Source organism: Phoca vitulina, unplaced genomic scaffold (genome assembly GCF_004348235.1).
Source record: "Phoca vitulina isolate PV1807 unplaced genomic scaffold, GSC_HSeal_1.0 scaffold17, whole genome shotgun sequence".
NCBI lineage: Eukaryota > Metazoa > Chordata > Mammalia > Carnivora > Phocidae > Phoca > Phoca vitulina.
In genome coordinates this window covers 26,958,574-26,974,682 of record NW_022589720.1, presented here as the reverse complement: position 1 = coordinate 26,974,682, position 16,109 = coordinate 26,958,574, and the positions used below count along the sequence as shown (strand labels likewise).

The following is a 16,109-nucleotide window of genomic DNA, read 5'->3' as shown; positions in this document are numbered from 1 at the left end:
ACTCCAGCAACCCTCAGTTTGTTTCCTGAGATTAAGAATTCCTCATAGCAGGGGCGCCTGGGTGGCTCAGATGGTTAAGCGTCTGCCTTCAGCTCAGGTCATGATCCCAGGGTCCTGGGATCGAGCCCCACATTGGGCTCCTGGCTCAGCGAGGAGCATGCTTCTCCCTCTCCCTCTGCCTCTCTCCCTGCTCATGCTTTCTCTCTCTCTCTCTCTCTATCTCTGTGTCTCAAATGAATAAATAAAATCTTTAAAAAAAAAAAGAATTCCTCATATCAGTGAGGTCATTTGATACATGTCTTTCTCTGATTGACTTATTTCGCTCAGCATGATACCCTCCAGTTCTATCCACATCATTGCAAATGGCACAATTTCATTCCTTTTGATGGCTACATAATATTCCATTGTATATATATACCACATCTTCTTTATCCATTCATCTGTCAATGGACATCTTGGCTCTTTCCACAGTTTGGCTATGGTGGACATTGCTGCTATAAACATCGGGGTGCACATACCCCTTCAGATCCCTACATTTGTATCTTTGGGGTAAATACCCAGTAGTGCAATTGCTGGATCGTATGGTAGCTCTATTTTCAACTTTTTGAGGAACCTCCATACTGTTTTCTAGAGTGGCTGCACCAGCTTGCATTCCCACCACCTGTTAGCTAATTTAAAAAGAATCTGAAGGTTGTGAATGACCTTACTCAGATCTGTTAGAAACATCAAGTGTTTGATTGGGGTGGATTATCCAGATTGCTGGTTCCCAATGAATGAATTTAGAAAGTGGCTTAGTTCTCATCCAGAGTTTTCCAAGAGAGAATGCAAGTTTATATTCAGTTTTACTGAGTTGACTATTTCCAAGGTGGTTTCTTAAAACTTGGGGATTTCACAAAATACTAAAATTTGAAAACTTTTAGAACCGACATAAGTAACAACTTAATATTTTCTCAGGTATGAGGATATTTAAACCATAGCCACCATTCATTATCACCACCGTTTCATTAAACAATTTAACATCAAAATTTCACAAAATGGACTACTAGCAACTTTACACTGACAATAAACACTGGGAATGTTTAAGTGTTTAAAACTAATTTCAAATGCAATAAAAGGATCACACCAATAACATTTTGTTTTGCAATGTTACACTTTATGCTATTGTTTTATTGATACAGGTTTGTCAGTCTGGAGATCTTAAGACGTTTGGGGCCCCCCAAAATAATTTTAGTGTTATGCAAAATGGAGTCCAAATGGCCACTTCTGTCTAGTACTTTTGTTTTTTATCACAGTCCTTGTTGAAAACCCATTTTCGTCTGGATATGTGAAAATGGAAGCAACTCTTCTGAGGCTACTTTAGTCAATTCAGAATATTCTGTGTAAGAACAGCAGGCCTATCTCCAGACAGGGCTAAAATTAGCAAGGACAGACTGGGTGACCAGTTCACAAGCACTGCAGTAAAGGTCAGTGGGATACAGCTGCCTTCAAGCAGGGCTGCAATCTGAGACTTTAGCCCTGAGTGCCAAACTGAAAGCTCTCTGGGAATTAGCGAGGGGAGGACACAGCTGCAGGACGGAGACTACCAGTCTGTAGACAAGCCATTGGATTAACTGGTAGTATGTACTTCAGCCAAAGCAGCGCACTACTCACCACTATACATTGCTTGGGTACTGGTTCATCATTAGGTTTTACAGACTGAACAAAGGACTGAGATAAAAAATTTTTTGAATGAAGAACCAATTCTTATAAGCACTGAGTGAAGTAGAGATGTTGTTAGAAGACACTTGGATCCCAAAGACAGTCTTTGAGCTCCATTCAATCTGCTAACCCAACTGAGAACCGATGAAAAGGGAAAATAAAAGTTTCTTATATCATAAACTCACAGGGATCTGATTGTTCTCCCTGAGTACCTTGAAGAAGACAGTAAGGAATTTAATTTGAGATTGCCAATTTCTTTTCCTAGATACACATTTGTTCAGGGGGTAAGGATTTTTTTTTTTTTTTAAACCTTGGTGAACATTCCTTCCATAAAACAAGCCTCCTTAATCCAATTTGGGTTGAGGGCAGCCTAGTGGGATAGAAGGTATAATCATCTATGATTCCGGAAGTCAGCTTTATAATCTCCAGGCTGACCTTGAACAAATCAACCTCTCTTGTCCCTTGTTTCTTCATTTATAATAAGAATCAAAAAGCCCTCTCTCTTAACATGGCATGAGACCAGGGCAAATGTTTTCGGAAGATCAAATGTTTCTTCACAAGGCAGTTTTAGTGACCTGAAACAGGATATGACTAAAAGTACTTCCAAATAGTATATTAAAAGTCACCAATAAACTACTTAGATATTGCAGAATCTTCTTTAAAAACCAGAACTGAAAAAAATTAAAGTTATAAAAGGGAAATAAGAAAGGTATTGGAGTCCCAGTCACTAAAAAACTAAAAGCGTCGGTCTAAAAAAAGATTTCTGACCCCCCTCTCCACCCCAAGTTACCAATCAGGATCCTGCTTTCTAATGGCCCCTGGGCATTTTACCTGTAATGGTGCTGCTCAGTAGACCTTTTTTTTTTTTTTCTTTACAGTCCTTAATTCTGCCTTTGATCTGCCATTGCTATCAGTGTTGATAAATCTATCTTGTGATCCAGAATTTTTGTTATCAACAGGTTGGCTTTATTGTTGGCTATCTTGTATGGAGGTTTTCTCTTTACTGATAACAGAAGACCTAAAGGGAAGGAGAAAACCATTTGTGCGTTTTTCTTTGTTCTTGCCATCTCGTCCAGCTCCAAATCACTGCTTTATTAAGCTAGAAGGCTGGACTGAGTCTGTGGCAACTATTTCACCATGTGCCCATACCCCTAAAATGTTGACTCTTGTAATAGGCCTCTAAAATGATTCTAGAGTCTTGGTTTTTCTCCCTAAAGAGCAGGGAGCTCTTACCTTCGATTCAGATGGCAGCCAAGGATGTCTTAGATACCTGGATTGCTTTTAATCACAGCTGAAAAAATTTGTCAAATTTAGGGTCTTTTATATTGTTCATAATTTTCAGGTGGTCTGTTCTCATGAACACACAGATTTTAGAGCCCAGAGGCCCTGTTAAGTGCTACAGAGAGGATCTATCTTCCCCATTTCCAGCCATTAAGATTCCCATACTCTGATTTCCTAATACTGGAGAAGTTGGGCTGGAGTTAGAAGTAATCTGGTCCAAAAGAAATCTGGTCCAGAAACCTGGTTTCTATTAAGTGTTCTTCAGTCATCTCCTATTTAGACCTCAAGCCTGCAAAGTGTGGTTTTCATAGCCCCTATTTGCCTGAAAAAAAGCATTTGTTCCACAGAAACATGAGATACAAAATTTTATGAGACTTTCCTTCTATGCAAGTAACACTAAAGACAGATTCATTCTCTACTACTGACTGCATAAAACACAGAAAGCTATCTGGCACTTTAACTTCCTTCTCAGTAAACCAAGAGATAATGTGATTTCAAATCTGTAGAAGAAATAGGCGCAAATTGAGTCAATGGCCCAGGGTCTCATAAACTCAGAGGTGGGCAGAAATCTGAGGGACCTCTGCTGGTGATAGTAACCAGAAATCTGCCTGGGCCTGCTACCCTCCTGCCACAAGGTGGCAGGATTCCCCTGGCCTGAAATCTCCAGGTCACTGAAAGGACACTGATTTCCATCCACAGCGTATACATTATCTTCTTTGGGTTTAAGTAATTGTGTCAGACTGTCTGTTTCCAAGGGCTGATAAGCTCCAGCTCGCTTTCGAGATGTTAACCAGCAAAATGTTTTCCACACCAGCTTGGTGGTAGCTTTTCACCAACAATAGTTACCAACCTTCTCCTTTTGCTTCATGCACCAATGTTGTAACTAGAAGGTAATAAACTCAAAGCCCAGGCTTCAGTAAAAATAAAAATAGCTATTATTTGTTACATACTGTAACATACCAATACTGTGGGGCGGGGCACCCTGCTAACCACTTTACATACATTTTATTTTCATTATGACACTGAGAGACAGGTACCATTCTCATCTCCATTCTGTGGATGAGGACACCAGGATTACCTGCAGCTAGAAAGTGGTGGTTCTGGGGTCTGAACCCAGGCTTGTCTATCTCCGGAGCTAACTCTCAACCACCATGAATCATAAAGAAAAATTAGTTCATAGGGATGTACTGAAGTCATGTTTCTGCCATCAGATAAAATAGTTCATTGGTGAGGTAGTCGTGTTCACAGACTTTATTATGTCCTGAAGTGGGGCCCAAATTCTTTACCAAACTACAAAAGCATTCTTGTACCCTCAGTTCAAGCATGTGCTACACCCCTTGCTTTAAAATAAAACCAAATCTTAGATGGTTTCTCTACTTTGGTTCTAAAGACTGTTTTATTTGCCAAAATTTAAGTCACTGACCATTTCAAAAAGAATTCAGGTATATATGAATACAGTGTTGTGTTTTTTTTTAATTAATTTTTTCTCAACATGCCAAATAGGGAAGTTTAGTATATTAAAAGTTCTGAGAAGTCTGGGAAATGAACGTGTGTCACTTTGTTTACCCTAGTTTGTTTTTGCCTAAACTGATCTGCCTCTGGAGCCTTTCTCCCTCCTCCTCATAGTCAGTGCCACATCCCTTACAATCAGCAGCCCCTGCAGTACCCTCTAGGAAATGCTACTTGTACAGCAGCCATAAAGAACTTACCATTGCTTCAATACACTGTCCTCTGTCATGCCTCAGGGCCTTTGCATATACAGTTCCTTCTTCCCGGAATGGTTTCTCTTCTCCACCTGGATGAACTGTTACTCGCCCTTCAAGAAACAACTCAGATGTAACCCTCTCAGTGAAGTCTTTAACCAGCTTTCTTAGATTGTCTCTCCACTCGCACTGCACTGAGATTTCTACTACAGGACTCACTCATATTTTCATTATTTCTTCATGGTTGCCTCTCCCACTTGGTTGTTGTCTCAAGAGTAATGACCGTGTTTTAGTTATCTTTATTAGCGCCCGCATCTCTAACCACACCTCGCGCTTAGTAGGTGCTCACGAGATGTTTGTTGAAGGAATGAATAAAGATGAAACAGACTCAGAATGTTTAGGCAACCAGAGGTCACGTAGCTATTTCATAGCAGAGTTGGGCCTCACACATGAGGTGCCTTCGCTCAATGTATCCTGCTCTTGTCGCTGTACCCGAATAGCAAATCTGTGACAGCGGGTCAGCCATCCCCCCCACCCATACCCTGGGACAATACTAGTAAATCAGCTCCACCACCAAACCCAGGCTTTTGCTCTGGAACGTCAAGCATCGCTCTAGGAAACCACTAACAGAGTGGGCCCATGAGATGAAAAATATTCGATCTCCTTGCCCTCTTGCACACTATGTCCTCCTAACAATCCATTTTCGTGGATGTGGCAGAAGGCTGTAGACTGTAGAATTCCTCCCCTGCTTTGCTACAGAGAAGGTACCGCGAACTACCTCTCTGCCACTGAGCAGCCTCTGTTCCTCCTCAGGGAGGCCCCAAGGCGAGCAGCTAAAGGCTCCCTTCCCCACCTGCCCCAGTGCCTCCAGCTCTTCCTAGTAGCCTGCCTTGAACAAGCCGCTGCCCCTTGGCACCAGGATGCAAGAGCACATTTGCCTCCCACCCACACACCAAGGTTTGCCCAAATATTTTCCCCCCGAATTTTGCAGAGGGAGTGTTGGAATATTTACTGGTAAATGCTGGGAAAAGAACAGGAACGCCACAGCCGGGAAACCAGCTGATGGAGCATAAAGTTCATCACGAAGGTCTTGCCCAAGGCTGGTTTGGCCGACAGCACATCACCTATGCCCTGCCTTGCTGCACTGCTCTCTGGAGATACTCTCCCCAAATCCTACTTTCCTCGGCTTTCCCTCCCTAGCCCCTCAGCCCAGAAGAGGCTGTTCTGTTCTGTTCACATGACCAAGAGGACCGCAGACCACTAATCGATCAGTGGGCATTCCTTCTTTCCCCTCTTGTGAAGAGAAAAGGATGATTCTCCCTGCTGCTTCTGCTGGCTTCTACATCTTAAGACCCTCCAAAAGGAATACCGAAATAGCTTTTTGGCATGCGGCTGTCCTAGAAACATTTAAAAATAACAAAAATGAAGTTGATGCACCATACTCTCATCCTTCCTATATGTCTGGATGACTAGCTGGAGTTGTAAAAGTAGCTAGTATTTATTGACTATTTATTGAGCTAGTATTTATTTACCATAAGCCAGATACTGTGCTAAGTGCGTTATGTAAAAATCTCATTTGTTCTTCCTTATGTTTCCATATTATAGATACTATTCTACTCCTCATTAGAGGAAACTGAAGCTTAGGATAACTTGCCTAATGACACATAGAAAATGGCAGAGCCTGGATTCCACAGGCCCATCTGACTCTAAAATCCATGACCTTGACTGTTACATTCTTGTAACCATTAGAACTGTCCAGTATTGGAAAGGGCCACTTTGACAGGTAATGAGTGAGTTCCTGATTTGGAGAGGTGTTTAATCAGCTATCTGGATTACTGCAGTAATCTCAGAAATCTGTTCTACCAATATAGCTTGGTCTAATCACACTGGTGATTCTCTATTTGCCAGCATAATGGCTTCTAATTAGTCCTCATTCTCTTATCATCATCATCATCATCATCCATCACCTCTAATTAGCACATACTCTGTCAGGCCTCTTTCTGAGCAGTTTTATTTACATTAATGTATTTAGTCACATTTTATAGATTTTTATATGTAAGGAAACTGAGAAGTAAAGTGACTTACTTGTCCAGGGTCAGACAACCAATAAATAACAGAGCTGGGATTATGGCCCAGGCATCTGACTGTAGTCCATTCTCTTAACACTGCATTATATTGTCTCTTAATATTTGACACACATGCCATACTCTTTAAAAACTTATCTTTCTTATTATCACAGGTATAATACATATTTGTTGTAAAGAAAAAAAGTCAAATAGCACAAACATATAATACAGAAGTTGAAAGTCCCCCATAATCCTATGTCCAGAGATAATTACTGTTACCTTTACTAACTATATATTTATATATATTTATTGGTTATACTACATATAATACTCATTAATATGTATTTTTCATGTTTTTACCCTTAATAATATATCTGCAGTATTTTTCTATAACTCTTCAAAGCTCCACTTCATGTTTTTGAATGACCATATTATATGATCATAAACATGGACCTCATTATATTGACCATAAACATGTACTGGTGTTTCTACTGGTGGACATTTGAGTTGTTTCTACTGTTTTGCTATCATTAAAAAAATCTAGGGGCACCTGGGTGGCTCAGTCGGTTAAGCCTGTGACCCTTGATTTTGGCTCAAGGCATGATCTCAGGTTCCTGAGATGGAGCACCGTGTCAGGCTCCCTGCGCAGCATGGAGTCTGCTTGTCCCCCTCTCTCTGCTCATCCCCCCTCTCGCCCATGCTCTAAATAAATAAATAAATAAATAAATAAAATCTTAAAAATAAAATCTACAAGGACAGAAGGCCCTCCTTCTGCATGACCCCCAAATAATACAATAATAGTAATTACAATAACTAACATTTCACAGCTTACTATGTGCCATACATTAAGTAAAGCACTTGAAATAGAGTGCTCTTATTATTCACATTTTTAAGATTATTTCTTTTAATTTTTTTTAAGTCAACTCCACTCCCAACATGGGACTCAAACTCACAAGCCCCAAATCAAGAGTCATAAGCTCTGCCAACTGAGCCAGCCGGGCGCCTCTGCACAGTTTTTTCAGATGAAGAAAGGAAGACACAGGAAGTCTCACTGCAAATGGGAAAGCTCAAATTTAAGCCCTGTTTTGATTCCAAATCACATTGCATATATTATCTCTAAAATCAGTGTAAGTGTTCTCTCCCGAGCCCTTTCATTTGATATATACATATTCCATGGGTTTCGTATCCATTCCCTTCACCTCAGAATCTATCTCCTTGAGCTCCTGGACCATTCAGCCTACTAGATATTGCCAAGTGGACGCATTGTGGGTACCTCAAACTTAACACACCCAAAATAGAAATCATCATCTTCCTCAGACCCTCTAGACATCCTCCAGGATGATCTCCACTTGTCAACACTATTTCATTTAGTGGCGTTGCCATTCATCCAATTGTCCGAGCTAGAAACTTCAAAGCCTCCTGTGACTCCTGCCTCCATCACACCTCCCATCTAATTGGTGCTAAGGTCTTTTTAGAATAGATCACAAATTGTTTCTCAATCCATCCTCTCCACCTTCCTCCTACTATGGCTTTAGATAATTAAGGCTCCCAATACCTCCCCCTTGGACTGTTGTATCTGCCTCCTAACTGATCTCCCTACTTCTAAAATCTCCCTAGGTCCCATCTATCCTTCCATTGAGTTAATGTTGTAGAGCCAATAATTGATTATGTCATATCTGGCTTAAATCCTTCTGACTACTAAATAAGTTCCGTGGCACATAAAACATCACAAAACCTGACCCTAATTTATCTTTCCAAACTCATCTCCAGCATGTTCTTACTCGTGTACCTTAAAACACAACCACCCTCGGTCACTTGTATTTCCTCAGAAATATCAAATATCTCCATGCCACTGTGCTTTTGTTCCTGCTACCGGAAATGCCCTCCTCTGGCTTCTCTGCTACCTGCTGATATTTTATTTTCCTTTGAAGACCCAGCAACCTGCCCCCCCCAGTGTACACACAGTTTCCACCCATATTTCTAGTCTCCCAATGTATTACTTGTCCTCTTTGTTTACATTTCTATTAATGCTTTACTATAGACTAGTCATCTAGTCACGTGTGTCTGTTTTTCTGAAAGGACTCTATCTTAAACATATTAGTATTTTTAGTGCCTAGAAGGAGCTTGATATGTAAATAATTAAAACTGAAGTACATTTGTGATTTAGGTAAAAGTTTACTCCCAAATCTGAGATGTTCTGTGCCTTTTCAATACACTAAAATCTTTACTTGAGGATTGCAACTACCATTTAAACTTAGAATTAACTCCTACTTCAAGGGGCCATTTCTGCTTTCACTTCTTTGCAGAGGCTTTAAAAGCCAAGAATTTGGGCTCCTGGCAGTGAACATCCAGTGGATGTTGTCATGGGGTTTCCGGAGGAGGTGGGGTAGAAAGCACAAGAGCACATCGGAAAACTCGCAGTGTTCCAGGCCATCTGGGATTGATTATTCCAGCGAGATGCTCAAGCAAAGAGAACAATTTTTGTACTGGGTTTTTTTTGACATCTGGGCTTTGGCAGCTACTCCTATGGCTTTGCTCAGCAGTTCTTGGGGAATGAGATATGGGCTTGTTTCGGTGGAAGAAAAACCTCTACTGACTCAACTTCTCCTACAGCAGAACCCTTCAAAAGACTCTTCCTCTTACATGGATTTTCTTGCCAGGTCCCGGTCTCACTGCCATTTACAGAGAGAGTCAGTCTCCATGCACCTAAAGAAATTCATACCACCTGGGGTCTGAATGAGGTTAGACCAACCCCTCCTCATTTCTTCTTCTCCTATGGTTCTTTTCAAACCACAGACAAGGAACAAGGAACAGTGAAAGACTGGAAGGAAAACCTCAGGCTACTGAGCAAGTAGATTCACTTCAGCTACTTTGAAATTTCTCTTGTTAAATACAAGCTGAGTGGAACTTTAGCTCCAGTTTTGAGGGAGAAGGGGGAGGGAAGGCTGTTTTGCAAATATTGACTGAGCACGTACTCTGCCAGGCACCGTCCTATGCATTATTTTATTTAAAACTCACAACAACTTCATGTGGTATACTATTATCTGTATTTTAATGATGGAGAAACCAAGGTTCAAGGAGGTTAAATGATTTCCCCCAGGCCACATATTTAGTACATGGCAGAGGCAGGTTAAGCTGACAGGGATGAATCCAGTAATATATACTCTTTACTCATTACTTATAAAATAAAATAATAATAGTTGCATGACATACAAAAGCTTCTCATTTAAACATTCAGACCTATTACCTCCAGCATCTCAGAAAGATTATCATTATTGTTATTATTATTATTATTCCAACATCCACTGAGCATTTAAGACCTGCCAGAACTTGATCTAAGTATGCTGTATTATATATAATCTTATTCTCAGAAAAACTACCTTTTGAGCAAGGTACTATTATTTTCTTAATAAATAAATAGAGGCCGAGAAAACTTGAATAACTTTACCCAGGTCAGAGAGCTGAGGTTGGAGCCCAAGTTTTAAATCCAAACAGTCTGCCTTCAGAGCGTAAGCTACACTGCCTACAAAAAGCACATTCTGGTGCTAGATTTCAAAATCCCAGCTCTGCCTCTTCCTGGGTAAATACCAGTCCTCATTTCACCATATGTAAAATGCACCTCTGGAGACTTACCTGCTAACCAAGTGTCTCCATATGTATTCTCATCAAAGTCAGAATCCTTATTGCATAGTAAAAAGAAGTGCATTTTTGAAATATGATAGATGTGGGTTCAAATCTTACTACCCTCACCAGCTAGGTGATTTCAAACAAGATACTCAAACTTTCCATCACCTGAACATGGGAGATAAAAACACCTACCTAATAGGATTATTTATGGGTTAGAAATAGTATATATATATTTTACAATGCCAGGGAATTGGAAGGAGTTCTATAGTATACCTATGATTTTATTATGGGGACACCCAGGTGGTTCAGTCTTAAGCATCCAACTCTTGATTTTAGCTCAGGTCATGATGTCAGGGTTGTGAGATCAAGCCCCAAGTCAGGCTCTGTGCTGGGTGTGGAGCCCACCTGGGATTCTCTCTCTCCCTCTGCCCCTTCCCCCTCCTAAAAAAAAAAAAAAATTATACTACATATATATATATTTTGTTTTTCTGAAAGTTCATTTCTGAACTTTATATATTTAACTATATATAACTATGTATTTTCTGAAAGTTCATTTCTGAAATGAACTATACATATATACACACATAACTATACATATACACATATATAGTTATGGTTCTTGACCAGGAAAATGTATTTGCATACCCATTAGCAAGTAGAGGACAAAGTTTCCCATACACCGTCCTCACATGGGCATTACTAGAGAGGCTAGAGAGCCCTCTTCTGGGTACTGATACAGCAGGACACAGTCTTCTATTGGGCTTCGTTGAGGTGTGGCTCTGACTCAGGTGGGTGGGGATAGGATGCACTGAATGTGTTCTCTCTGCTCATCTTGTCCCTCACCTGTCCAGCCTGGTGAGAAACGTACCCATTGTGAGCCACCTCTGGTAAGCTACAGTCAGGGTCCTGACTCTCGCTCCATAACACTGCCCCTCCTTATTAGAGGGCTCTAAGGGAAAAGCACATGGCCTTTAGAGTCACACTTGCTTAGGCCCAAACCTCTAAGACTAAGTGAATTTAGGCACGTTCCTTTGCAGAACATTGGGCTCCCTTCCGTCAAATGAGAGCTATCATCCTAGGGTTTTGTGAGGATTAAGTACTTCATGACTAGGATCTAGCTCGGTTATAGGCACTTACACCCAACAAATTTTAATCTGTCTTTGAAGAGAATAGCTCAAGGTCAACATCACTGTGAGATGAACAAAAAGCAATGATATGCCAAATAAAGAAAGGGACAAGTCTGCACAAAACACTCTTTTATTACTAACTCTGGAGATAATTAAATCCACCCCCTCCCCCGCCAAAATACTTGCCTTATATCGAAGGACCTAGATTTTGTATGTTCAGCAAGAAAAAACAAGTTTAATGTATTCGTTTACTTTGTATAAGTCCATATTGGATCTGTCACAAGTTGTCAGCTGAGATACTACCTTGTAGGATTTAGTTCCAATGCTCAGCATTGAAAGAGATCTTATAAATACTAAGTATTACTGCAGCAGACCCCCATAACATTGGTTTCTGAGACACTACTAGAAATCAACTAGTTACTTCCAAAGGATTTGGCCAAATCCATAGTATAGGTTGGCATTCTGCCTTACTAGCAAGAATAACAAAGGTGATCACCGTTGGTGAATGAATCTGGGCAAGGCCATGTTATCCACATATCCACATATCCACATGGATGACATGGTTGATGATCAGAGCCAGAACTCACCTCTGCAATAGGTTAAGGAGGTCTCTTGTGTCTCTGCTTTTACTGTGCTCACTTCCGTATAAAAGGATTTGAATCATCAGACACTATAGGTAAGTTGAGAAACACAGCAGGTTAAAGAGAATCAGATGGCAAGCAGCTTCATAATAAACCAAACTCAGGAGAGCACTAGTGGAATGGAGCTATCATGAGTTTACATTTCAAATTTCTGCACTGCATCTCCTCCTGGTTCCCAGCCACGGAGGACAAGGAGCCTGAACTGAAGGCTCTGCACACTCCCATGCTCTATGTGTATCATTCCCCTTCACTGCACCTACCACTGCCCTATGTGGCTACGGATCCCCGAAGTAACAGGGCCAAAACATGGCTGCAATAGTGGTTTCCATGAAGATTTTCCAAATAGCTATGACCAAATGGATGGACATAAATGAAATCTGTGTGTGGGTCCTAAATTTGCAGTTCATTCTCATGCTGTATCACTTTACTCTTAGGCAGTTTTCCATTTAAAATTTTATTGCTGACCTCTCTTTCCAATCAAGATGGAATAATAGGGATCAGATTTACCCTTGCACTTGAAACAGCCAAAAAAAGAAAAAGTAAACAAAATATATGAAACTATCTTCAAGACACTGAACATCAGCCAACAAAGAACAGTGGTCCCTGAGAGAGGGCAACAAGTGAGATAAATCCTATGACTGCCCCCAGATTATTGCTTTGAGAGCATTTCCAGGCCATGATGCAGGGAAGGGAACAAAGCGAAGCTCAGCAGACTCCCTGAATTGAGGATAAGGAGCTGGGAGTCCCAGGAGGCTCTCAGAGCAGAGTAAGAAAGAGACAGCTGCATAGAAAAAGATCCAGGAATATTTGCAGTGGGTCCCCTTTAAATATTCAGCAGAGTATTGATTAGCACATCTAAAGCTGGGGAAAGAATCAGCTGATGGGGCTGGAGGGAACAGGGCTAGGTATAGTGCTTATTCCAACCAGCCAATCTGGAAAGCCTCATTTTTCATGGACCTTTGGGTGGTGTACTCAGAAGGCTTTTGCCTCAGTAATGGGGGAAATTAGCCTTTGACTAAATGTTGCTCTAGTCTCATCTACTGAATCTTAAAAAGCAAGACCTAAAAGGACCAAACTATAACTGACTTCCAGAAAAAGTTCAAAAATACTTATAGGAATACAAAAATATCCAGCACCCAATAAGGTAAAATATACAAAGATAGCAAGGCATGTGTGATCCATATGAGAAAAATCAATCCCAAACTGATATAGATGTTAGAATTAGCAGAGAAGTATATTAAAACTGTTATTGTAACTTTAATCATGTATTAAAAAAATTAAGTGAGGACATGAAAAACATATTTTTTTAAAAGACCCAAATCAAACTTCTGGAGATGAAAATGTCTGAAAGGAACAATACACTGGATGGGACTAAGAGTTTGACATTGAAGAAAAAAAAACCAGTGAACTTGAAGGCACAGGAATAGGAAGTATCCATAAAAAAAATCAGGGATTATAGCAGTAGGTACAGAAAAATAATTTTTATAATACCCAATACCCAAGCTTATAAAATCCAACATCTATTCCTGATTTAAAAACAAAAATTCCTGGGCACCTGGGTGGCTCAGTTGGTTAAGCGACTGCCTTCGGCTCAGGTCATGATCCTGGAGTCCTGGGATCGAGTCCCGCATCGGGCTCCCTGCTCAGCGGGGAGTCTGCTTCTCCCTCTGCCTCTCCCCCCTCTCATGCTCTCTCTCTCTCAAATAAATAAATAAAATCTTTAAAAAAAAAAAAAAAAAAAATTCCTTAGCAAACCAGGAGTAGAAGGGAATCTCCTCACCCTAAGAAGGTATCTATAAAAAAATCTACAGCTAACATCAAATCTAATTGATGAAAGACTAAATTATTTTCCCCTGCAAACAGGAATTAGACTAGGTTGCCTGTTCTCACCACTTCTATTCAACATTTTACTAGATGTTCTAGCCAATGTGATAAGAAATAAAAGGCATCAATCAGAATGAAAGAAGTAAAGCTTTATTTGCAGATGACATGATCATCTATGTAGAAAATCTGATGAATCTATAAACAGCTACTAGAAAAGTGAGTTTAGCAAATTTATGGGACACAAAATTATTATATTAAAAAAATCCCTTGTATTTCTATATACTAGCATCAACAATCAGAAATTGAAATTCATATGACACATTTAAAATACCATCAAAATATGAAGTCAGTATGAATAAAACTAAGAAAAGATGCACTAGATATGTACATTGAAAACTATAAAAAGTATTATTGGGAGAAAGTAAAGATCATCTACACAAATGGAGGAACACCATGTGCTCATGGGTAAGAAGCACAAGATTGTTAAAATGTTAATTCTCCCCAAGCTGATCTATACATTCAATGTAATCTCAATCTAAATCCCAGCACGTGTTTTTGGAGAAATTGATACAGTGATTCTAAAATTCCTGTGGAAATGCAAAGAACCTAGAATACTCAGAACAACACTGAAAAAGAAGAACAAAGGTGAAAAACTAACACCACCTGATTTCAAGACCTGTTTTAAAGCTACAATAATCAAGACAGCATGTTATTGGCATCAAGATAGAAAAACAGAGGGTGCCTGGCTGCCTCAGTTGGTAAAGCATGTGACTCTTAATCTCAGGAGCATGAATTCAAGCCCCACATTGGGTGTGGAGCCTACTTTTAAAAAAAGATAGAAAAACAGATCAGTGGAATAGAAAAGAATCCATAAATAAATCCACATACACACACACACACACACACTGATTTTTGACAAAGGTGCAAAGATAATTCAGTAGAGAAAAGAATGTCTTTTCAAAAAATGGTGCTAGAACAACCAGATATCCATATGCAAAATTAATTAATTAAACTGAGATCCAGTCCTAGTACCATATAGGAAAACTGACTCAAGTGGATCTAGACCTAAATGTTAAACCTAAAACTACAAAAAATCTAGAAGAAAACACAAGAGAAAAATCTTTGTGGCTTTGGTTAGGCAAAGATTTCTTAGGTAAAACATCAAAAGCACAATCCATAAAAGAACAAATTGATAAACTGGACTTCATTAAATTTTAAAACTTCTGCTCTTCACAAGACATTTGTTAAGAAAATGAAAAGGCAAACTGCAGACCAAGAGAGAATACTTCCAAATCATATATTTGTTAAAGAACTTGTATCTAAAGGTGCCTGGGTGGCTCAGCTGGTTAAGCGTCTGCCCTCAGCTCAGGTCATGATCCCAGGGTCCTGGGATGGAGTCCTGCATCGGGCTCTTTGCTCTGAGGGGAGCCTGCTTCTCCCTCCCCCTCTGCTGCTTCCCCTGCTTATGCTTTCTCTCTCTGTCAAATAAGTAAATAAAATCTTTTTTAAAAAAATAAAGAACTTGTATCTAGAATATATGAAGAACTTTCATTTTTTTTCACTTTATAGCATCATTTATGGCATGAACTAGGAACATGTGTTTATACAAACACCCAACAATTGTACACCGGCAACTTGACAATTATCTTAAAGGAGTCATATACAAGTCTGCAGGCACCATGCACCCCGTGGTTAGGATATATGAAGAACTTCTAAAAGAATCATAAGAAAGCAAACAACTAATGAAAAATGAGCAAAAGATTTGGATCAACACTTCACCCAAGAAGATAAAATGAGAAATAAGGACAAGGAAAGATGTTCAAGATAAATACAAATGAAAACCACAATGAGGGGCGCCTGGGTGGCTCAGTAGGTTGAGCACCTGACTTGTGATTTTAGTTCAGGTCATGACCTCATGGGTTGTGATACTGAGCCCTGTCTGGACTCCACACTCAGCGGGGAGTCTGCTTGTAATTCTCTCTCTTTCTCTCTCTCTGCCCCTCCCCCCACTTGTGATATCTCTCTCTCTCTCTCTCTCTCTCTAAAAGAAAGAAAGAAAGACAGGAACGAAGGAAGGGAAAGAAGGAAGGAAGGAAGGAAGGAAGGAAGGAAGGAAGGAAGGAAGGAAGGAAGGAAGGAAGG

The 16,109-nt window shown here is 40.0% G+C and overlaps 1 protein-coding gene across 1 annotated transcript in view; it reads right to left on the bottom strand.

The window, feature by feature from the left end:
- Positions 1–2,579: 2,579 nt before the first annotated feature.
- The window catches only part of TTC23L (tetratricopeptide repeat domain 23 like), a 52,012-nt gene continuing 38,482 nt past the window's right edge, over positions 2,580–16,109 (bottom strand). The window contains exons 11-13 of the mRNA XM_032415185.1: positions 12,090–12,172; positions 3,406–3,479; positions 2,580–2,716 (exon numbers count right to left, since the gene is read on the bottom strand). Coding sequence (XP_032271076.1) covers positions 2,580–2,716; positions 3,406–3,479; positions 12,090–12,172 — 294 coding nt within the window. The remainder of the gene's footprint in view (positions 2,717–3,405; positions 3,480–12,089; positions 12,173–16,109) is intronic.